This window comes from Desmodus rotundus, chromosome 2 (assembly GCF_022682495.2).
Source record: "Desmodus rotundus isolate HL8 chromosome 2, HLdesRot8A.1, whole genome shotgun sequence".
NCBI lineage: Eukaryota > Metazoa > Chordata > Mammalia > Chiroptera > Phyllostomidae > Desmodus > Desmodus rotundus.
In genome coordinates this window covers 163,640,735-163,666,916 of record NC_071388.1, presented here as the reverse complement: position 1 = coordinate 163,666,916, position 26,182 = coordinate 163,640,735, and the positions used below count along the sequence as shown (strand labels likewise).

The window sequence follows — 26,182 nt, the reverse complement described above, 5'->3', positions numbered from 1 at the left end:
ACTTATTACAATGAGTTTGTCTTCCTTACATTTATTCAATAATTGATGAGAGGGAAGTAGTCCAATCTTTTAAATAAAGTTCAAACCACTTTAAAAGGCATAAAGGCCGTATTATCTCCCTAACCACCCTATAACCTCCACCATTCTGCCCTGAGAGCTGCTGCCCAGTCCACTCTACAATTAAATCTTATGTTTCTGTTATACTGAAAAATTCGCAGCTTTGTGACGCTGACATAGTTCTTTCTCATTTCTAAGCCTGCCCACACGCAGTTCCCTCTGCAGGGTAATTCCCTCCCACCTTATACCCTCAAGCCCATCAGGAGTTATTTTCTTCTGATCAGCCCTCAAGGACCACTTTAGGTATGGCCTCTCTTGGGAAGTCTTCTTAATACCCATTAATGTGACCTTTGGTCTACATTTTTCCAGTGTTTTCCTCTATCATGGAATTTATCATCCTGTAATCTAATGGTCTATCATTGCTAGTGTCCTCAGTGTGCCAGTTCAGAACCTCGCAACCAGACTTTACAAATGCTAACCAATGGGATTTTCAAAATGTCTGACGTGGTTACTTGAAAAGATAATTTATGTTTCTAGAGCTCACTCCAACTATATATGTATGAATAGTATAATTAATAATTATGCTTTAACACCTAATTATTATTCAATTTGACATCTGGTGGCAAAAGGTTATATTCTTTTAGTTAACTTTTAGATGATGCAATAGTACAAAAACTTCCAAAATGATAGAGAACTGTATTAAAGTAATTTAACATTTTATTTTTCTCATTAAAAATGTTCTGTTTTTCCTTAGAAGGGTATACCAATCAGAAAAGGAGTAAGAACAAACAAGAAAAACAAACAAACAAAAACTCAGACACAGGCAACAGTATGGTGGTTATCAGAAGGAAGTGGGGTGGGGGAGTAATAAAAGTAAAGGGGGTCAACTCTATGGTGACGGAAAATTTAACTTTGGGTGGAGGGCACACAATGCAGTACACAGGTAATGTGTCATAGAACTGTACACTTGAAACCTAGAAAACTTTGTTAACCAATATCATCCCAATAAATTTAATTTAAATATATACTAAAAATAAATAAAAATAAAAAAATAAGAGAGTAAAATGGGAGGTATCTGGACAAAGATTTGTCATTGTTGTTATAAAAAAGATCTAAACTATCCCACTGATCATAACTCAATATCTGACCTTCAGCATGCTCTAAGAGACACTGTTTTTCCCTCCTTGATATTGGTGTCAAAGGTTAGAATTTACCCTAGTTTATTATAAATTGCTTTTAATCCATGCATATATTTCCAAAACTTATCTTTTTTTTAAGCTTGTACCACCTTCTGAAGAGTTCCTCTGCTAATTTAGAAACCTTATTTTACCTTTTCTCTTAATTTAAGAATATCTCTCTCTACCATTCTAAGAATTAAAAAATAAGCCCATGTTCACCTTCAATTCACAGTGGTCATGTGACAGTGAGTTTGCAAAATAAAAGGACGATTAGTTTTCTTTCTGAATGGTACAGGAATTGAATGTTTGGAGTAAAATAAAAAACTACATTCTAATCTACACAGCATCAAGTAGCCAAGCAAAGGATATTACTTAAGTAGTGACAACAGAAAACACCAACATTAAGTTTTAAAAGTATATGAATCAACAGAATTCTAATTCTACTTCTTGAACAAAACAAATAGCAATAACCGAGATACAGAAAGTCAAAACAATAAAATAACACTTTATCAGTCCTTTCCCCTAATTATTCAGACAACATAAAAGAGTATTATAACATAAAATGTTAAAGTAAACCATTTTAAACCCTAACAACTACTTTTCTTAATATTATTAAGAACTCTAAAAGAAAAATCAAATAAAACCAAAAAGACCAAGCTGTCTCTAAAACTACAACAAAGAAAAATGTAAGAAGGTTAATAAGATGTTCTCATAATAAAAACTTTATTAAGTACTACTAAAGTCATAAAACTTTTTAAAAATCACTATACTTTAAATATATGTCTTTCTTTCAAAGATCTGATATCACAATATCACAGATTTTCACAAAACTGAGTCACTAACCTGTATTTTTTCATAATAAATCTGCAGTAGTATTTACCTTCAGATCCCATGATGAAGTGATGGATATCAGGGCCTGTTGACATACGAGGTCCTTGACAGCTTTTTTCTATTATACCTCTAGGTGTTACCATTTTTATATGAACCACCTGTTTAATACAATGCACGATGTAAATTCTAGACATATGTCAGTGAATGTTGTGTGTATATGTACACACATCCATATATTTATACAAAACACTATTTTTTAAATATTGGGTTAGGTGATAAATATTGATACCCTTCAGAATTCTAATGTCTTTTAGTAATTCTCAGACTAAAAATAAATTTTATAAGCTTTAAAAGAGGGATCTAAGATTCATATTAGTTTAGGTATATTCATCATCTTAAGAATACCTTAGGTACATTTCTTTAAACCAAATTTAGTCTTGGGTTATGCATATGGCAAAGAACTAAAGGAGAGAAAATATAAGCAATGGCCATATTTTATTAGGTTCATTCTTTCACTTATTTAACACTATTATTCATGTCAAAACTGTTCTAAGCATAGATGCTTAGAATACTAAAAAAATAAAATTCTTATCTCCTATCCCCTTCTTCAAATTATGTAATCTGCCTACTTACAAGGAAAGAGTAAAAGAACGAAGTATTAACTATGATCGGGTCAAACTTGGGATGAAGAACTGAGATGAGTGGCTAAGTTAAAGAGAGGGAGGGGAGACGTGTGAGACCTATCTGTGAGATGTGTTTCATCTAGGTGAGAAAGCAAGTATACTGGGGGGCGGGCCGGGGTGTGTAGTCACTCAAAAATAGTTCCTGAGATCTGAATTAGAAATGGTTAGGTAAAAATCCAACACATTTTTAGAATGGTTTTTAGACAAATAAATAAAAATAGCCTGTGTTGTTGAAGAAAGTGAGAAGAAAATATCAACAAGCAACTTACAAATATAAGAAATAAGTACTGCCAAAGAGATCACTTAAAAAGTTTACATTTACTAGCAATTAAAGAAATAAAAAATTAAGAAAATATAAATGAAGAGTCCAATGAAATAAAGATTCTCATAACGCTAGTGGGAATGTCAACTGGCCCAGATTTCCTATAGAGAAATTTCGCTGTAAGCATCCAAAGACTTGAAAATGTATAAGCATCTTGATACAATTCAAGCTCTAGGACTTACCCAAAGAAAACAAAGATGTATGCTAAGAAATATTACTAAAGTGGATATTCCCCTTTGTTTTCTATAATCTTGAAATCTGGAATAACTTAAGTGTTCATTAATAGCTACAAATGGAACAAATGATACCTTATTCCGAACCGGGATGCCCACAGTTACACTATTTTCAAAGTAACTCCCAATCAGCGAAAACAAAGTGGTGTGCACACAAAACCTTAGAGGTTATACTGCCACTTACTAGAACATTTTCATTCAGGCTCTTTCTACAAAAAAAGTTTTTTTCAGAAAAAATATTACAAAAACCTGTAAGGCAAAAGAGTAGAAATGACAGGATCACCTAAGTAAATTGATTAAAATCATGGTAGAGTTGAAGACCAAAGCTCCATGAGAATTATAAAGTAATATTTATATGTAAGTCAGCTACTATGCAGCATTTACAAAACTTAAGTATCAGTCACCTGAGAAGGAGCACCCTTAAGAAATGACCATTATGTCTTTAACTTTTCTGTCATACAGACAGCGTTACCATAATCAAGAGAAGTATACTTCTGAGGGGACTCCACCATCCAACTCAATTTTTAAAGGCTTTCATCATTTTATAATAATCTGTACATAGTAATCAATTACTATATAATAAATTAGAAAAAATTTACCAGGTCTTCAATATTGCCATAGATATTCTTCTTCATGCCTGATGCCCGAGTAGACACCCATCCTCCCACAGTGCTGAATTCCATGGAATCTGGTTCATGACCTGTACAATAACCACTTTCTTTAAGCTGAAAAACAAAAATGTAATGTTTTACTAGTGAAAATGGTCCCATTTCACACAGCACTCAACACATTAACTCTTTCCACTTTAAAATTCCCATATGTCCCTGGAATTTGGACTCATTAAAACCTATATAGAAAAAGAAATACTTCTTTATCGTAATTGTCCAAAAAATATTTTAAGCTTTTGCCTCAAGGAAAACTTCACAAAACTAAAAAATGTGGTCCAAAAGACAGTTGTATTTTCCACAAACTGACCGTCCAATCTTACTCCTTATATCCTTTTGTTTTAAAGCCAACTACCCTCCCTACATTTTTTCCACAAAGAGACCATTTAAATACTTATGGAGATCGGATTATGCTTAAACAACTGCCAACTTCACCTAAACACTTCCAATAAATAAAGCACTTAATCTCTGTTCTCCCTACCCTAATATAATATGCAGCAGGCCTGCAGAAAACCCAAGCAAATTGTCCGTACTTAATTCTCTCAAGGAGTCATGTGTTTTAATGTACAGCCATCTGGCTAGGTTTCCTGCATGTAATACTGTCATTTATTTGTGATGCAGATCATGCATTCCTGTACATTAAATAGTCACTTGTTTCTCATTTTTCTAAATTAGTTTGGCTTTGCCATCTGCACAGCACCTGAGGTTGAATGGGTGCCCTTTACTGCAACAACACGGAAGCCATTCCACTGAAATCATTTTAAAGATCCAGCCATCTCGTGTCAAACAGCACAGGCCCCACCATCTGCATACCCACTGTCTGCTGCACTCAAGCCCATCAATCTGTGTTGACCATTTGATAGTCGTCCAGCTAAGCAACTGCTTCTATTTTTCAAGTAAGCCATGCGTAGAGGTAGAATATGTCAACTCAGTTTGTATACACATATTTAAGTACAGTATGAAAGTTGTAATCCAAAACTGTATTTAACCAGTTAGGTTAGCTTCTGTAACACAAGCAATACAAATTATTTACCTTTTCTAGTTTTGTTGCTAGGAAAACAAGGTTTAAAAACATATCAATTGTTACATAATAGGATTTTTTCACCAAATACTTAATAAATTTATTTAATTTTAAGAGATTAATAACTACCCACAAGTAGGTAGCTTAAATACATGACTGAACAAGTAAAAATAAAGATTATCAGATTGCTAATATTACTTCCCTAATTCCCAAACAATCTATGTTCATATTATTTGCTCTCAAAAGGCTATCATTACTCAAATTTTCTAAAATTAGGAGAAGGAAAAGACATTCATAAAGGACATAGATGTGCTAAGTACTGAACAGGGAGTTTTCACATATTCTCATGAAAAAATCTCCACATTATGTATACAGAAGCAAATACACATCTACGATATTTCTGTGAGTGCATGTGGAGTACTGAAAAGCACGTAGAAGAGAGGAAACTACCCAGAACCAGAGAAAAAAATAATCCAAAAGGATCAGAGAACAGACTGGGAGAATATACTTGCAAAAGATGCATCTGATAAAGGACTGTTACCCAAAATATACAAAGAAGTCTTAAAACCCAACAATAAGAAAACAAAGAATCCAATTAAAAAATGAGCCAAAGACATTAATAGAGACCTCACCAATGACAGCAAGTAATCATAAGATGTCATCAAGGAATGGTAAAATAAAACATCAATGAGATGCCATTATAAACCTATATAAATAGCCAAACTCCAGAACACTGACAACACCAAATGCTAGTGAGAATGTGGAGCGATAAAAACTCTCATCCAATGCCAGTCAGGATGTAAAATGGTACAGCCACTTTGGAAGACAGTTGGCTGCTCCATCTCTTAATATATAATCCAGTAATTGAACAGCTTGGTATTTACTCAAAGGAGCTGAAAACTTACGTTCTTATAAAAATCTGCACACGGACATTTAGAGCAGACTAATCATATATTGCCAAAACTTGGAAGCAACCAAAATGTCCTTTAGAAGGTGAATGAATAAATAAACTGTGGTATATCTAGACAATGGAGTATTAGTCAGTGCTAAAAAGTAATGAACTATCAAACCATGAAAAGATATGGAGGCCCCTTAAATGCATATTACTAAATGAAAGAAGCTAATCTGAAAAGGCTACATATTCTGTGATCCCAACTATATGACATTCTAGAAAAGGCAAAATTATTTAGACAATAAAAAGATCAGTGGTTGCCAGGGAGATGAACAGGCAGAACACAGGATTTTTAGGGTACTGAAAATGTTCTATATGACATTATAATGAGAAATATATGTCATTATACATTTGTCCAAACCCACAGAATGTACATCAAGGAGGAACCCTAAGATAAACCATGGGCTTTGGGTAATTATAATATGCCAATGTAGGTTCAATCTTGGTAAAATATCATTCTGGTGAGTGAGGGAGGCTATGCATATGTGGGGGCAGGAGGCACATGGGAACTCTCTCTGAACCTCTCTATCCCTTTTGTTGTAAACTTAGAACTGCTCCTAAAAAATAAAGTGTTTTTTTAAAGAAATAAAGACATTTTCAGACAAAGGAGAAAGAATTCATCAACAGTAAAGATATGTTAAAAGAAGTCCTCCATGCAGTACATAAATAACATTGGATGAAATTAAAGGTACTAGAAAGGGTAACTAGATGGGTAAATATATAAATTTTTTCTTATTATTTAAATATCTTTAAAGATAATTGTCTTTTCAACAAAAGCAAAACAATATATTATAGGCTTTACAAGTAGAGTGACAATAAGTGCACAAAGGAGACCAGAGAAGAGGGACATATAATATTGTAGGGTTCTTATACTACACTCTGAAATGTTATTTTATCACCCAAAGGTACATTTTCAAGTTAAACATGTATAAACACTGAAACAACGCTTAAAATAACAAAACAAAAAGTTATAGCTAATAAAAAAACAAAGGAAATAAAAATGGCATCATAAAGAATATTCAATCCAAAAAAAGGCAATAAATGCAGGGATAAAACAACTAGCAACAAACGAGTAATACAGAAAACAAAAAAGCAAGATGCCAGACTTAAACTGAACCACAGCAATAATCATATTGAAGGTAAATGGTCTAAACACCCCAATTAAAAGATACAGTTTGTAAGGTTAGATAAAAAGTAAAGACCCAATTTATGCCGTCCACAGAAAAAAAGCACTTTAAATATAAAGACACAAATTAGCTATAAGTAACAGAATAAACTAGGAAAAAGATATACCTTGCTAACAACAGTCAAAAGAAAACTGGAATGGCTGCTGTAATATCGGATGAAGTAGATTTCAGGCCAGGAAATAGTATTAGGAAGAAAGAAAGGTCATTTCATATTGACAAAATGGTTCTCAATCAAGAAGATATAACAATCGTAAGCATCTATTCTCCTAATAACAGAGCTTTAAAGTATATGAAATTAAAACTGATTAAAACTGCAAGAAAAAAAAACAGATCTACAATGATAGGTGAATATTCTAATTCCCTTCCCTCAAAATTGATTTTAAAAGTAAACAGAAAATAAGAAAAAATATCAAAAGCCTGAACAACACTATAAATCAATTGACCTAAAAGACATGTACAGACTACTCCAAACAAACCCAGCAGAAGACACTCTTTTCAAGTGTACATGAAACATTTATAAGATACACCATAATGTGGGCCACAAAACAAGTATCAATTAATTTGAAAGCATTTAAGACATATAAAGTATGATTTCTGAACACAATGGAACACAGAAATCAATAACAAAAGGATGTCTGGAAAAATCCCCCAATTATTGGAAACTAAATAATAATTTGTAAGCACCCCATAGGGTCAAAGAAAAAAATCAAAAGGGAAGTAGAAAATACTTTGAAATGAATGAAAATACACACACATATCAAACTTTGTAGAATACCAATAACGAAATAGTTGGAAAAATGTATAGTACTGAAAACTTACATGAAAGAAGAAAAATGATAAGTTACCTCATATTCCATCTTAAAACACAAAAATCATTTGACAAAGTTGAACATTCATTCCTAATAAAAACTCCCTGCAAACTAAGATAGAGTGAACTTTCTCAGCTTAATAAAGGGCAACTACAAAACAAACTTATAGTTAACATCATAATTAATTATAAAGAACTGAATGTAGCTCTCCTAAATCGGGAACAAGACAAGTAAGTCCATTCTCACTTCACTTTGAACTTGTATTAAAGGTTCCAGCCAGCACAATGAGAAGAGAAAAAGAAATAAGGCATACAGATTAGAAAGGAAGGAGTAAAACCATCTTTATTCTCAAAGGACACGGTCATATATGTAGATAAGCCAATGAGAACTACAAGAAATCTTCAAAAACTAATTAGTGAATTTAGCAAGGCTGCTAGATATAAATAAGATCTCTATACAAAAATCAACTGTATTTCTATATACTAAGAGAACACTCAGAAATTGAAAACTTTTTAAAATATAATTTACTATATATACAACATTTAGAGACAAATCTCATTTTAAAAATACAAAAGATCTGTACACTGAAAACCAAAAGACACTGCAGAAAGAAATTATATACCAAAAAAACCTCCCTAAAGATATTCCATGTTCATGAGTTAGAAGAATCAAGATTGTTAAGATGTGGGTTCTAGCCCTGGCTGGTGTGTCTCAGTGGATTGAGCACCCACCTGCAAACCAAAGGGTTACCGGTTCAATTCTCAGTCAGGGCACATGCCTGGATTGCAGGCCAGGTCCCCAGTGAGGGCCACACGTGAGGCAACCACACATTGATGTTTCTCTCCCTCTCTGTCTCCCTCCCTTCCCCTCTCTCTAAGAAATAAAATCTTAAAAAAAAAAAATGTGAGTTCTCCCCAAACTGATAAAGGATTGATGCAAATCCAATCAAAATCCCAACAGGCTATTTTTACAGAAATTAACAAGCTGATTAAAAACTTCACATGAAAGTTCAAAGAACCAAGAATTGCCAATACAACTCTGAAAAAGATTTATAATAAATCTACAATAACCCAGACAATACGGTACTGGCATAAAGACAAGCAATAGATCAATGGAACAAAAGAGAGTCCAAAACTAGAAGCAAACATAAATGTACAACAGACTTTATTTTTTTATGATGGTGCAAAGTCAGTTCAGTAAAGAAGGGATACATTACTTAACAAATGGTGCTGGAATAACTAGATATCCACGTGTTAAAGAAAAAACAACAAAATAAAACTTGAATTCATTCTTTGCAGCAAACATAAACATTAACTCAAAATCTTCAAAACTCATCATATGGAAACAGTCTAAATGCCCATCAACAGATAAATAATTTTTAAAATGTGGTTACACACACATGCACTGGAATATTGTACAGTCATGAGAAAGGAGGATACCCTGCCACAGGCAACAACATGAATGAACCTTGAGCACGTTACGCTAAGTGAGATAAAGACAAATACTGTGAGACAGCGCTTAGTATGTGGAATCTAAAAAAAGTCAAACTCGTAAAAAACAGAGTAAAATGGTGGTTACCAGGGAATGGGAGGTGGGGGATAAGAATGATGTTGTTTAAGAGGATAAACTTGCGACAAGTAGTAAATAAATCATAAGCATCAAACATACAATATAATGAATACAGATAATATTATTGCATTACAATTATCAAACTCGCTAAGGGACAAAAACTTATCTCCACCACTAAAACGAGACAATTATGAAAACTGGTAAGAAGTGCTAAATGTCACTATAATATCAACCATATGGTCATACATAAATGTGTCAATTTAACATGCTGTACACCTTAAATTTACACAATATGTCAGATATAATGAATAAAAAATAGACACATGTAAAGAAAAAACTATTAAACTTAAATGGCAGAAAATCTTTTTTTGTAACTTCAAGTTAAGCAAAGGTTTCTAGATATGACAGAAGAACAATATATAAAATAAAAATTAATACAATGTACTTCATCAAAATTAAAAACATACCCTTCAAAATACTCTATAAAGAGAATGAAAAGATAAGCCAGAGACTGGGAGAAAATACTTGCAAAACATATATCTGAAAAAGGACTTATATCTAGAATATATTTTTCAAAATTCCCAAAACTCAACAATAAGAAAGCAAACAACCCAATTTACATTCCAGAAAACAACATGAACAGATACTTCACCAAAGAGGATATACGGATGGCAAATACCACTTGAATGGATGTTCAAAAGATTTGCATTCCAGAAATGCAAGTTAAAATCACAATGCGATACCATAACACATCTACTAGTATGACTAAAATTTAAAAGACTAACAATAACAAGTATTGGTGAGGATGTAAACAGACTAGAACTCTTATACAGGGCTAGTGGGAATATAAAATGATGCAGTCTGGGAAAACATTTGGTAGTTTTTCAAAAAGGTAAACATATACTTACCATTTGAGTTACTCATTTCATTTTTAAATATTTGCCCAAGAAAAATGAAAGTATATGTCCTACAAGAACTTGCACATGAATGTTCACATTAGCTTTACTTGTAAGAGCTGAAAACTGGAAATAACCCAAGTGTCCAACAACCAGTGAATGGGTGAACAGTGGTACATCTATATATACAATGGAATCCTGCTGAGCAATAAATGCAACGTGTGAAGGTCGACATAATTATGCCTAGTGAAAGAAACCATACCCTCACTCCCCACAAAAGAGTGCATGATTCAATTTTAATAAAATTGAAGGACATTTAAACAAATCTACAGTGCCAGAAAGATCAGTGATTGTCAAGGGCAAGGAAAGGGTGAGTTGGAGAGGATTATAAAGAGGCAAGAGAAAGTTCTGAAGTTGGTGAATATGTTCATTATCTTGATTGTGGTGATGGTCTCATAGTTTTATTCACATATCAAATTTATGAAGTTGTATATTTTATCCTTTTAATAATTTTACAATTGGCATACAATATTATATTAGTTTCAGGTGTACACCCCAGTGATTAGTCATTATATAAATAAGTGATCATCCTGATAAATCTCGTATCCATCTGACACCACAGTTATTACAATATTATTGACTGTATCCCCTATGCTGTACTTTACATTCCCATGACTATTCTGTAACAACCAATTTGTACTTCTTAATCCCTTCACTGTTTCCACCCATCTCCCAACACCCTCCCATCTGGCAACTGTCAAAATATTCTCTGTATCTATGAGTCTGTTTCTGTTCTGCTGGTTGATTTCTGTTTTTTAGATTCAACTGTTGGTATATGCATTTATTGCCATTTTATTGTTTATATCTTTATCTTAGTTTTTTCTTCTCCTTAAAAAAGACCCTTTAACATTTCATAGAATACTGGTTTGGTGTTGATGAACTCTAGTTTTCTCTTGTCTGAGAAGCTCTTTATTTGCCCTTCAATTCTAAATGACAGCTTTGCTGGGTAGCGTAATCTTGGTTGTAGGTGTTTGCTTTTCATCACTATGTATATTTATTGCCATTCTCTTCTGGCCTGCAAAGTTTCTGTTGAGAAATCAGCTGGCAGTTTTATGGAAGCTTCCTTGTAGGTAACTGACAACTTTTCTCCAGCTGCTTTTAAGGTTTTCTCTGTCTTTAACCTTTTGCATTTTAATTATAATGTGTCGTGGTGTGGGCCTCTTTGGGTTCATCTTGTTTGGGACTCTCTGCGCTTCCTGGACTTGTATATCTACTTCTTTCACCAGGTTAGGGAAGTTTCCTGCCTTTTTTCCAAATAGGTTTTCAATTTCTTGCTCGCTCTCTCTCCCTTTTTGGCACCCCATAATGCAAATGTTGGTATGCTTGAAGCTGTCCCAGAGGCTCCTTACACTATCTTCATTTTTTGGATTCTTTCTTCTTTTTGCTGTTCTGATTGGGTGTTTTTGCTTCCTTATATTCCAAATTGCTGATTTCTCAGCTTCATGTACTCTATTATTGAGTACCTGTAAATTATTCTTCATTTCAGTTAGTGTATCCTTCAGGTCTTTCGTGGATATTATGTCATTTTTCATACTGTTGAAGTTCTCACTAAGATCCTTGAGCACCCTTATAACCACTGTTTTGAATTCTCTATCCTGCAGTTTCCTTGCCTCTATTTCATTTAGGTCTTTCTCTGGGGATTTCTCCTGTTCTTTCATGTGAAACCTGTTTCTCTGTCTCTGCATTTTGAATGTTTCCCTGAGTGTGTTCCTATGTATTAGGTAGAGCTGTTACATCTCCCAGACTTGGTAGACTGGCTCTGTGTTACAGGATGTCCTATAGTGCCCAATGGCACAGCCTCCTCAGTCCCCTGAGCTGGGAGCTCTAGGTGTGCCCTTGTGTGAGCTTTGTGCACTGTCCTGTTGTAGTTGAGCCTTGACTGCTGTTGGTGTCAGCTGGGAGAGACTGACCCCAAAGTCAACTGACTGCAAGGACTAGCTGTGACTACAATGGAGAAATTTCTGTGCAGGAGGCGATCCTCAGAAGCAGGACTTGCTTCAGTGGGGCTTTACCACTCACTGAGTCCACCCTTGATTGTGTAGCTAATGGAGGTGGCAGGGTTGTAAATCCGCTGTGGTCTGAAGCTGTCCACCAGATGCACTGACTCTGGGGCCTCCCAGGAGATGCAAGGTCAGCCAACTGTGCCCTGCCTGGGGCCACACAGCACGAGCTACAGAGCAATCTGCAGATAGCTGCTCCTTGTGTTGGGCTTGGAGGTGCCCAGGAAAGGACAATAGAGACTGGCTGCCACTAGTGCTGGTCCTAGGGCCACTTAGCAAGAAGCATGGGGTACACAGAAGCCAGATGATGTTTTTTTGAGTGATTTAGGGAAGTCCAAAGCAGGAGGCAAAAGAGGCCATTTGTATGGAAAAGGCACTGGAAACAGCTTGGGTGTGGGTCTGCAACTTGCATGGAGCCATAACATGGGTGGGGTGGCATCTCAGGGAGTCACCAGAGCAAGGTGAACAGTATAAGCCAGGTTGATGGAGACTCAGATATAGTGCCCATCTGCCAGCTCTATTGGGGGATTGTCTCAGAAAAGCAACAGTGGCCTCTCTCAGCACTTTATACTGGGAGAAAGCTGCCCCCCTGATGCCAGACAATTCAGTTCCTCTCCATATCTCCCTAGTGCCTTTCAAGCTGCCACCCCAGGGTTGGAGCTCAGAGCAAGTGAGTCCATGTAAGTCCGTGTGCAGTCTCTTTAAGAACTACCACCTGGGACTACAGAAGCCCTCCGTCTCACTCAGCCACAATCCCTGCTGGATTTTACAGCCAGTAATTATGGAGACTTCTCTTCCCGGCCCTAGAAGCCTGGGCTGGGAAGCCTAGTGTGGGGTTGGGACCCTCCCCTCCTCATGGGGGGCTTCTGCAGCTAAGATAGCCCTCCCAATTTCAAAGTACAACATGTGGGTATGGCACAAGCCTGTTTCATGTCTCCGCCACTCCTACCAGTTTCAATGTGGCTTCTCTAAATATCTAGTTATAGGACTTCCACTGTGCTCGATTTCAGGCAATTCTGAACGATGGCTGTTCTGTATAATGATGTGGTTGTGGGAAGATTAGAGTACCACATTAACCTAAACCACCATCTTGACCAGAAGCCTCTCAAGTTGTACATTTTAAGTGACTATAATTTATTGCATGACAATTATACCTCAATGAAACTATTATACAATAACAAAACAAAATAAATTACTCCAAGGATTTTAGCCCAAACTGCCCAAAGTACTGAATTTCCATCAACTGAGAATTAGAAAGCTAAAGAATAAGCAAACTGTGCACAAAACTAGAAATTCAATTTTTATTTATTTTTCTAAAGCTGCTCTTTTTAATTTAAATATTTATTTATTTAGAGGGGAAGGGAGAAAGAGAGGGAGAGAAACACCGAGCGAGACAGAAACATCAATCGATTGCCTCTCGTATATACTCTAACTGGGGACCAAACCTGCAACCCAGGCATCTGTCCTGACCAGGAATCAAACTGGCAACCTTTTGCTTTGCAGGACAATGCCCAACCAACTGAGCCATATCAGTCCAGGAGAATTTCAATTTTTTAAATGTTGAGTTTGCAGGAACTACTATAAAGGACACATGGACAAAACCAAGAGGGAGGGTGGAACTAAGGGAGGGAAGTGGGTTTGGATGGGGTGGAGGGGCGGGGTGGGGAGAAAATGCAGACAACTGTAATTGAACAACAATAAAATAATTTTAAAAATATTTGGGGATAAAATATATGTATGGCAATTAACAGATTTAAAAATAAAGGTAAAGTGGGAGATTTTTGTTTTAAAATTAGTACTTAATAAAGTTATTTTAATTAAAATGATACTAAAATTAGAAATTAAAATTGGGTCAATGGAACAAAATAGACTCTAAAACAAAGCATTAGAAGTAATCTGACAAATGCAGATACCATTTGGATTGGAAACTATCAGGTTATTTAGTAAATGTTCATAAATGATGCTTAATAAATTTCCTAGCCATACTGAAGAAAATAGCATTAGATCCTTAAAAACTCTGCAGGAATAACTTCCAGTTTCATCTATTCAAAACATAAAAATTAATAAAGAAATTAGAGACTCTAATATTCAACAGAAAATTCAAAGAAAATTCAGAACACAATTTCCTATTTTATTTATTCAAAGTATAAAAACTATAAAATATAAAAGTGCCCATTTTGAAAGCATTAAATTCATAGCAGTGAATTTCAGACTACTTTTCATAACGAGCACCCAAAGATTATACAGCAAAGTAGGATTTATGTTGAACTCTTATCACCCTGCCTGTTTTTTCCAAGTGATCCTGTTTTTAGGGTGTTTACACAGCAAAGAGGCAATAAGATTTTGTTTTGATGGTGTTGTGCCAGTCTCAAATTTGAAACTGAGAGGCATAGGTCTTAGCAGAATTCTCAACATACTAAGAAAAGAATTCAGTCTTCTTTTAAAGTAAGTCCCAAGATGTAATTACTAAATAGAAATTTAAGTAGAACTTAAGCACCATATAACGTGTTCTTGGTAAATTCTCAACACAGTGCCAGAGAAATAGCAGGAACTCATTAATTATTTGAGGTTTCAATGATGGCACGAATGGAGAACTGAAAGGAAAAAAGTGTGTTAAGAAAAAAAAAGACTCAATGCAAACTGACTTGTACATGTAAGAAAGTACACTGTCCTCACTTGAGGATACAATGAGCTTTTTATAGATGCAAATGACATTGGTTTTGTTCCCTCCATTTTTATTGTTTTCTGCTCACTAGTGTCATTGTGGCCTCTTCCTTCAAATTAGAGCAAACAAATCTCCAGGTCAGTAGTTTTCCTGTGTTTCGAAGTTTGCAAGCTAAAACAAGCTTTTCAAAATGCTCATTTAATACTAACTCTAGATAAATATATAAAAACATACACAGAATGAAAGAATAAAAGGTAAGAAAGAAGAAAGAAGGAGGGGAAAAAGGGAAAGGAAAGGGGAGGGGAAGAGAAAAATTCTACTTTATTATTATTATTTTTTCATAGGTAGAAAAATACCAGCAAAGTATTTTACCCTTTTATTGACAAAATGTCTCAGGGAAAAATCCTTAACGACTTAATAAATGGCAGCTTTTCCTTGAATGCAGAAATGATGTGAAATTAATGCGATGTTTCCAGAGAGTAATTTGGAGCTTGCAAACCTCAACATTTCAGTTTTAAATTATATTTATACAGGAATGGAAATGATGAAAAGATGCCAATTACACCATGAAATATTAACTCATTTACTAATTCCAAGTCAGCATTCTTGCCTTATTCTTGGAACAGTTCATGGAACTTGGATTCACACAATCTTCAGGCAATGGGCATTAAATAATGGATTTCATCACTTCTCAGCATGGAGTGCAGCGACTCTCCCGAACTGTAATAACTTACTTATAAATTGCTTAAATACAAAAGGAAGAACATTCATATATGAGTATTTCAAGCAAATATGCCACTATCTCCTTACTGACCATTCAGCATTCATTTTTTAGCCTTTTAAAATGCAGAGGTTCCTCTTGAAAAACAATGTCATCTTATATTAAAAATATTTTTAAAATCTACACGTTTAGGTTTAAAATGAACATGGAAACTAGTATAGAACTTGGTACATATTAAGTACTCATCAAACATCTGTTGAATAAATAAACTGAGGAAATCTACTACATTTCCACACCAAACTATTACCTATATTCTACAGTGAACTTTTGGAATGTTCCTTTCTAAAGCTTTTTATTTTTGACAAAAACAAAATCGAAGACAATGTGGCTATTTACTCCCCAAATTACTGTTTTATTTACTTGGCCAACCATTTTGCCTTGTTGAATAGAATTAGGTGTCAGCTAAGAGTACTACTTATTGCCCTGAAAGGAAAATTGTCAGCAAAACTTGTAAAAATCTCAGACATTCTGACTTTAATCTTCAGTACACAAATAAATAATTGAATAAACCCAAAAAATAAAAAATAATAAAATAAAATGTTGAGTTTGTTTAAGACATTTTGTGTAAAATGTGTATTATATATGCAAGTCAACACATCAACTAGGCAACTGGATGTACAAGTCTGGAGTTCTCGAAAGTAGTATGAGGTGACAATGTAAACCTGGGAGTCTCTGGCACGTACAAGGAATATTTAAAGTTAGCTGTGCTTGAATGAAGCAGACAGTGCTCACTAAAAACTAGCGGAACAATAAAAGTTCTAAGTACTTTACGTTATTAACTTATTTCATCCTAACAAAAAACTTTATGAAGTAGGAATTATTATCTTCATTTTATAGATGAAGAAAGAAACTGAGGCATAGGGAAAAGAGTCCCTCGGCAGGAAAAGTCCCAGATCCCCAAACCATCAACTGATAAAATGAAGTAGCCAAAGATTTAATAAGCCTAAATTCAAATTCCCCAAGTCTATAATACATGTTAGTGACCTCCCTTAAATTTTATATTAAAATCAATCAATTAATCTACAAATTAAAAAGATTACAATCTGTGCTACCCAACTACTACACATGTGTCATTTTAAAACTCCTAGAAGGAAAAAGCAGGATGTTTTAAGCTGGTTACCTAAGTTGAAGTAGCAACTGACAGATACAGAGTTTAATGAGGAAGAACTTGAACTGGGATCAAAACAGATATAGAAATTATGTTATAGTGTACTAGATATAAAAAAAGAAAACTCTACATCTGCATCTAGAGATATGAACTAGCAGGTAAAATGTCAGAAGCTGCCAGTCTAAGAAAATGTCATTTAAATTTCAAGGAAATATGTTCCTTGAATTTTAATTCTAACCTTTAAAAAAAAAAGACATCTGGAAAGGTTAAAATACTACATCAAATATCATAATAAAGGATACAAAATTGGAGGCATAAAAGAACATCCTTTGTTATTAAAATACTGCTATGTTGATAATGCCTCATTCAGGCATAATGAAAGACTAATACAGGACTTTTTACAGGGTTTTTTTTTTCCCTTAAATACTATTGTTCTGCCCACTGATGTTCAATATAAACTATAATAATTAACAAAACTAATTACCTTGACTTATATAAAACCTTGACTTACTGAAGATCTTTAACACTGCCTCAACAAATATGTTCAATTTTATTCCAGTTCTCTGTTCTTACTGCATTAAATAAAAAATAAAAACAGTAAACAGTTTAATAATTTTTTTCAAAGCCTTTCATCTAGAATTGTTCACTGGCATATCAATTTCATTCATCTCTTTACCAAGAGAGAAGGAAAAAGACAATAAAAACAAGATCAACAAGCAAGTCACATTTCCTTCAATGTCTGGTTAATAAGAGAAAGGGGTCTCTGTAACCCAAATTGAACAAAGTGGTAAGAACATCACCAACAAATTGGACTTTTCCATAATTTTTATTTATAAGAGCTGAGTTACAGCATCTTACCAATGTTTGAAGGGGCTCAGGGGGCTGCAGGAATCGATACATTTTAATAATTACCTGCTTAGAAACCATGAAGGGAACCTAAAGTTTTCAAAAAATTCATTAGGATCCCCCAGAAAGTGTATAAGGACTCCAAGAGTTTCACTAACTACATGAAATGACCATTTTCAATGAAATTATGCATTGAAAAGTTTAATAAATAGCAAATACCAACATCTTCCCAGCTGATTCAATTTATCACCAATTTCTGAAAATTCTATGTCCAATTTGTTCCACTTTGCTCCATTCTTACTACTTTATTTCAGGTCACTATCAGCAGCTGCTTGAATTGCAGCACCCTCTTTCTTAACCTACCCTTATGTACCCCATTCATGTTCCACACGGTAGCCAGACTGTCCAAGTACAAACATAGTGTTCTAAGTTTTAAAAGGGGCATTATAAGGTCCTTTCTGATCTCATCTCTTTGTGTTTTCCTGCCTTCATCCATTACCACTACTACATATACACTCACCCAATACACAAATACCAAGAATACGTGTTTTCCCATATATACGCACTAGAGCTCAACCCCGCCCAGCTATCTGCAAGCCCCCAAAGCAGCAGTTGCCAGTAAAGCCTCTGTACATGTCACTTCCTAACTGGATTGTTCTCCCCATTCCCCATCTCCTTCTTGCTAATTCTTACTCACCCTGAAGTCTCATTCTAAATGCTTATTTTTTGTGATAAATTCTTTGTCCAACTCCTTTCCTTCTAATCCCATTTGATGAGTCACAACACCTCACATTTAGCCTTCACCTACAAATTCTCACTCTGAATCATAATTGTATATTGACCTAACTTTCTGTCATAATATAATGTAAGTTATCCATGGGTAGGGGATGGTGTCTTCTTCACTACTGTGTCCTCAGTACCTAGTTCAATGACCAACCCACAACAGAAACTGAATAAACTCATTCAGTTTCACAGAAACTGAATGTACTGTGAAAGGTACTTCATTCATAGAGGGGATACATACCAGTTTTTGAAAATCTTGATTAAAGAAATAACATACCTGTCTTTCCAACTCTTGTCCCGTTATGCCAGCCTCTACATGAGCTGTCAGATTGTGCTCATCAACCCAGAGGATTCGATTCTGTTGCAAAGGAAGAAAAAAGTCTCATTCCCGTGAACCACTGACATGTCCTCAGGAACTGTAACTTTCTAACTCAAAGCAACAAGTGACAAGAGAGTAATTAGGCCAGTAAGATCACCCCCCAGAAAGCTCCACTTATCCCTAAATACACAACAGGACAGACACAGTGATACAGGCAGCGCATTACACAGGAGATGGTTTAAAATACAGACTGTCTCTATTCAGATATTAATTTGAATTAAACTCTACCTCTTATCTTAGGCTACTTATTTAACTGTCTCAACTTAGTATTTCCTTATTTGGAAAGCGTGGATAGCAATACCTACTCACAGTGTTGCTGTAAAAATTAAATGAGATACTACATATATAAAAAGCTTAGCATACATAGTTCCTGTCATTTTGTAAATACTATTTACTGGTAAGTCAGCAATCATATCTAATTTAAGAATATCAGAAAATCGCCACCATGAGATCAGAATAGGATACCTGCAAATACATTTGAATATAAATGGCATCCCTAGTTTATTTTTAATCCAAAGCAGAACCAGAGACCCCAGCTAGAAAACAAAGCACATCCTTGCCTCCTGCTGAAAAGAAGAAACTATCATCTGGCTCAACTTACCAAACATATACCTGTTAAAAAAATGTTTTTAACATTCTTATTCAACCTAATTTATATATGTCTTGACAAATTACTTTCTATTATTAAGAGCAGACTCTGTTCCCCTTCTATTTGGCAGAGCAATCAGGTAACGTACAGAATCTTCTTCTGGATTCCAGAGAAGCTTTCTTTGCCCTTTAGTATGTTCAATTTCATGGCAATAACTAAAGTCTAGTTCATATTAAAAAGAACACAATAGATAATGTGAAAATAATAGTCTCGGGCTGCCTATATTCCAAATTTGAACACATACGAATAACTGTACTATTTAATTCACAGGATTATGATAAACATTAAATAAGACAATGAATGTGAATGTACTTTTTATGTTATATAAAACTATCTTCATAATTACACTCTCAAAATAAGACAATAGTAGTTTCAATATAACTACGGCAAAATCAGGCTTTTGGTCCCATGACAGCTAAATAGAAAGAAGTATTAAACTATAAAGTTAAAAACCAAAATTTAGTCATCTGATTGTGCCTTATATTATAATAGTTCATGTACGTCTTCTCCCCTAGTAGACTGGTTCTTGAAGCAATTACATGTTTGTGCTAATTATATACCTTGTATCTTTACCAGGAGTCCAAACATATTTTTGGTAGAACACAAAACCTAAAGACAACAAATTAAAAAACCACCTATGGACACTCACAGAGAAACCTGAAGAGACCATATTGGCTACCTTATTACATCCACTATACACTACCCATACAAGTTAACAATAAAGCAAAAACTTTCAAGGCCAGAAAGTCTTAGTATTATCATATATATATTTAAGTAGAAAACTGGTACGACTAATTTTTGTCATAATTTGTATATATTTTATCAGAAGTATACTGTGCAAAATCACACACAGATACAACTTACTGACTTAAATGCAAACCACAGTTATAAGGACCATGCATCCATTATAACATTTGAGAGAATGCAATGTTAAAGGCAGTGACTATGTAAGGTTTTTCTGCAGAATATATGGTTAAAAACCTGGCATTTAAAAATCTGCCACAGAATTTTAAGCATCTACTCAATGCAAAGACTTATACATGTATTATCGCATATAATCTTCACAATAACCTCCCACAGTATTACTCTCAATTTTACATATTCACTAACAAATTTAGAGGTAAATCTGTACATAGTATAAGGTAAAGAGCCAGAAATTCAAACACATTCCAAAGCCTATTCCAGAATAGGCTACTTTTCAGCCATCTTCACAGCCTTTTCTTAAACTGTGGGATCAGGACAAAGGCTGATGGGTAACTTTATAGAATAATCAGGCTGTCACTATCGGAACTTGTTGATCAATTTTAGAACACTAAAAGTGGACAACTGGCTACTATGTACCTCCCTAGGGGACATGACACAGAAACACAAATCACCATCTATGACATACTCTTGCTTAAAAAAATATTAAAAGCTATACCTGAACCTAACTAGATTTTATACCTAACTCAGGGTAAGAGGACATTCAGAGCCTAGAGGAAGAGTTAAATGAGACCAAGAAGAAGCAACAGGAAAATTCAAAATATGACATATTCTATACTATAAATAACCTAGTTTCTCCAAGTCAGTAGCATTCAAAAAAAGAGAATGGGGCTCTAATAAAATGAAACTTAAGGGAACAACCAAAAGCTAACGTGGACCATGTATGAATACCTATCTGAACAAATGAACTTAAAGACAATTTTGAGACTACTAGAAAACTTGAATGTTGACTGTATATTAAATGATACAAGGATTTACTTTTAACTTTGCCAGGAGTGATAATAAAATAGTGAGAAAATGGACTTTTTTAAAGAGATACACATAAATATTTAGGTGTAAAGAAGCATAATACCAGAATTTGCTTCAAAATAGAAAAAAAAAGAAAGATAAAACCAATATTGCAAAATGTTAATTACTTAATCTAGAGAATGGGTATATTGGTCTCCCTACTTTGACGTTGAAACGGATTTCTAATTAAACAGTTACAGATGCATCTTTTTTATTATAATGAGGAATATGTAACAGGAATACAGTTAACTACACAAAGATAAAATTTATACCCCAATGAAAAGTTTAACATGCCACAGTGTTCAACTCTTGGACCACAATGAGCCAAAACTTCACAAAATAACCCTATCATTAAAATTAGTTGGCTCCTCTACTCTTCCACAAGAAAAATGCAACAGCATTAGTAAAAATGTGGGGGGCAAGTAAGTTTGGGTGATTCAAATTAACTTTAACTAACATTATTTTGTTTTCTTTAACAAATCAGTTCATGTATTATATCAATATTCTAATCCATGCTTTTCAAATCATCAATTTCACATGCCAATTTGGTAGAATCCATTAAGATATGTTATGTGCCTTAGAGTAAGAGTGAGCTTAGTTTTTGGAGACCTAAACACAAGGGTAACATATAACCATAAAAGTAATTTGAAACAAAATGGACAATGTACTCTTTTTTAATGACAACTAAGACTGACTCATAAACCAAACGCTATCTTTGAATGCATCTTAGTAATCACATACCATTTGTGAAGTGTCCAAAGAAATTATCGTTCTTGTCTCATCTGCAGGACACATCAGGCCATAGGAGACACTTGTTCCTCCTGTCAAAATAAAAAGCAACAACTTTATGTTTAAATATTTTATTTTTAGCAATATATAGGGCAAACCCCTGACATAAAGTATATGAATAGGCCTGATAGGGAAGTAATATCTACATCTACTTTGCAAAATGTAGTGTGTAAATGCTGACATACTAAAAGCAAACTCACCTATACTGTATGCTGTACAAAATGAAAAACCACCATGAAGCTGAAAGCAAGGGGATGTGGCTCCCTCCCCGGGCACACTCAAGTGGAACCCCTAGCTTTTGCGAAACTCCAAAAACATGATTAGAAAAGTTCTAAGCTAATGTAAAAAAAACCACAAACCCTATGTGATAAAACCAGAGACACCACTGCTTCCTTTCTGCCATAATTATGAGATTTATTATCACTTAAAATAGTATCTTACATGCTCAAAGAAAAAGGCTTTAATTAGAATACTAACAAGTTAAAACTGCCGATATTATATGATATTCCAAAGCAAATTTGTATGTTTTTTTGGTAAAAAAGTGATTTTAATATGAAATAAATAATACATATAATACATTTAAACAATGTACTCCTGTATTCCACTAACATCTGTTGACAAAGGAAAAATAATTCTTGAAACCAATACAGAATAGTGTTCTTAGTTCTTATCTATACCTGTATCAACACAAATCAGAATAAATTCTTAGTTGGTACTTCCTTGTGTCATAGACAGAAAACATGTAGAAGTCACCAGAAATATAGGGGGTGTTGATCTATGAGGTCAGCTTAATTTTATAAGGTGAGACCATGAATTGTCAGTTAAAAACATGCCTGTGCTCAGTGACCACTATTTGCTTGCCAGTCATTTGAAATCAGAAAAATATTTCATTGAAAGTAATACTGTAGTGCCTTTGTTGTATGAATTCAACAGGAAGTATCAGCTGAAGAAGGAATCTGAAGCTTCTGATTTGTTGGGGTCCCATGTGCATTCCATCACTGCCAATTCAGTCGGGGAAGGCAATTTCCTTTGGCGTGTAAGTTGTTAAAATAATGTGGTTGATGAAAGATCAAGAAAGATCAAATTTATCTTAAAATGTAAAACAATATTAGTTCTCAGTATTAAGAAATACTAATTTGGTCACCAGAGTCCCTGTTGATCTTTTATGCTGCATTGCATTTCTTCTCAAAGGTTTATGCTGGGGATATTTAACCTTTGAAAACTACTCTCTCCGTAAGGATAAAGGTCAGAAAGTAGTAACTAAAGCACGGATATATTCTTCTTTAGGCATTGCAGTCACAGCTTCAACAAGGATCCACAGGGAAGACAGCCATGAACTAAGGGTACATCGCATCTTCGGCACAGCCACCCAGAACAGAAATGAGGAGAAGCACTGACCAACTTTTCAGAATAACGTTATTATAATTATAAAAATATCTGTTTTCAGTGGGATGGCACAGATTTAAAATACACATATTTTAAATTAAAAGAACAAATTTACAACATGTTAAAATTCAAAAGGCAAAATACCTACCACCAATTGGTATGATACAAAGGTTATATTTGCAAGCTAGATCCACAATCTTAACTACATCATCATGACATGCTGTTGAAAAAAGAGAAAATAAATTAATCACAGAAACACGAATAAAATCTGGGTAATCCGCAAAACATGGGTTTATAAAGTAAACTTTTCCTTTATTTACTCATTCATTAACACATAAAATAGCTATATTAAAACAAATTGTTCATTATTGATCTTTCTAACTTCATTTTTAAATAATTTGTATTTATAAAAGTTGCAAAATGGTACAAAAAAATTCCCTTCACCCAGCAGCTGCAAATACTAACATTTTAAGTAACTACAGTTCAATTATTACAACCAAGCAATCGGCACTGACAGAATACTTTTAACGATCTGCAGGCCTTATTCAAATTTAGCCAATTGTTTCTCTAATGTCCTCTTTTCTGGACCGGGATCACATTCTGCATGTAGTTGTCACGTCTCCCTAATCTTCTTTAATCTGAGACAGTTCCTCAGTCTACCTTTGATTTTCATGACTTTGACACTTTTGAGGAGCACTGGTCAGTTACTTCGTAGAAGTCCCTCAACTTGGGTTTGTATGATGTTTTCTCATTATTAAATTCAGGTTATACATTTTGGCAGGAATTCCACAGAAGTAAGGTGCCTTTCTCAGTGTGTTACATCTGGAGGTGCATGAGGTAGACAAGTCTCATTTCTGGTAATGCTAACTTTTCATCATTTGGTTATGTAGTACCTGCTGGGTTTCTCCACTCTAAAATTATTATCATTAATATCCATCTTGTGGGGGGATACTTCAACTATATAAAAATCATGTTTTTCATCATACTTTCACCCACTAATTTTTGCATCTGTTGATTATTGTTTTTAAACAAACTTAAAAATATTATGTATACTATACGACATGTGAATTTCCTTTCTACTGTATATAACTGAAAGATATCTTTATTTGTATAAAAGTTGTAAATAAAAACGTGACTGGAGAAGACTCTGAACACCAAGCAAGAGATGCTAAGACTCAATCTGACTAGCCATAGGGCTTTAAGGAGGGGAACAACATGGCAAAAAGAGTATTTTAGAAAGATCAATCTTTTTATAGACTGTAAAACATCATGAAGGAGAAAGAAACTTAAGTTAGTGAAACAATGTAAAAATCAAGGATTACTTGCTAAGGGCCTGTAAAGAAAATAAGGACACAAAGAAAATATGCAAAAGAATGTCCATTTATGAATATAAAAGCCTTAATTGTCATATCTCAAATTTGCTTAAAGCTAGGAATATACATATGTCATTTATCTAATTTTAAATAAAAATTCATTTTCAAGTTTTTAGATTAAGCTCATAAATCTTACTGTTTGTGGTAAAATTTTTACTAAATATTAATTGTTCATTAACAATTAATAAAATACCTGAAGATGTCTGTTAAAAACCTTTAACAAGGCAAAATTATGTCTAGGATGGTCACCTAATCGGGAGCTATCCCTGACCATGTTCTCGGACAAAGCACTCCCTCACCCCCCCACCCACCTTGTTTTGCTCCCTATGTTCTTACTGTCTTATTTTTCATCATACCACTTATCACTGCTCAATACATTATATATTTGTTTACTGTTCTGTCCTCTCCCCTCCAATTACATTGTATGGCACCCAAAAACAGGGATTTTTGTTTTGTTCACTGCTTATTCTCAATACCTAGAACAGAACCTAGGCACATATTTTCATAGACGTAAAGTTTTGGTGTGTAGATCACTGAAAATAATATATAAATACCAAATGTAACAAGTGAAGTTATTTTTTAGTATTACTGTTTAAAAAAAAACCTTTATTTTTCCATACATACTTACCAGACAAGCTATATCGTATGAGTCACTAACTACTTGTCCAAACTAAATACAAGAGAGCTACCCACACCGTGTAAAAGTCAGAATGGTGACAAACCCCGCTGTAAAGAATACGCTAAAAACATATCCTACAAGTTCTTACTCTTTGACAAGTCCTAGACATCCTACTAAAGCAACATGTAGAAATCAGACTCAGATGACAGCCTAACTTAAAGATATCCAAAATGACAGATTTCCTGGATATGTGAATATATATGTATTATATGTGGTTATTATATATATATATATACATATATATATATATATTCAAACTGCAAGATGAGACAGCCACCTCCATTCCATGGAATATCACATTGTGTCAGAACTTGACTTCATGCAAAGAAAAATTTGAACTTTATCACCAATAGGAAATTTACATTAAAATTAAATAAAGGCCTCAATGAATTGATAACCTGTTAGGAGACAAACTATTTCGAAGAAGTCATCATACTGGAATATTCAACGAAATGAAGTTAAAATTATAAAGTTGATTCAGGCACCAATACATTTTCAGATCAATTCATGA

At 34.2% G+C, this 26,182-nt stretch overlaps 1 protein-coding gene across 2 annotated transcripts in view; it reads right to left on the bottom strand.

Annotated features, from left to right (window-relative positions):
• AGPS (alkylglycerone phosphate synthase) overlaps window positions 1–26,182 on the bottom strand; it is a 142,747-nt gene that overhangs the window by 62,189 nt on the left and 54,376 nt on the right. For both annotated transcript variants that reach the window (XM_024561455.3, XM_053918801.1), the window contains 5 exons: window positions 23,768–23,839; window positions 22,186–22,265; window positions 18,924–19,004; window positions 3,904–4,029; window positions 2,116–2,224 (listed from right to left, as the gene is read on the bottom strand). In XM_024561455.3, coding sequence (XP_024417223.2) covers window positions 2,116–2,224; window positions 3,904–4,029; window positions 18,924–19,004; window positions 22,186–22,265; window positions 23,768–23,839 — 468 coding nt within the window. The remainder of the gene's footprint in view (window positions 1–2,115; window positions 2,225–3,903; window positions 4,030–18,923; window positions 19,005–22,185; window positions 22,266–23,767; window positions 23,840–26,182) is intronic.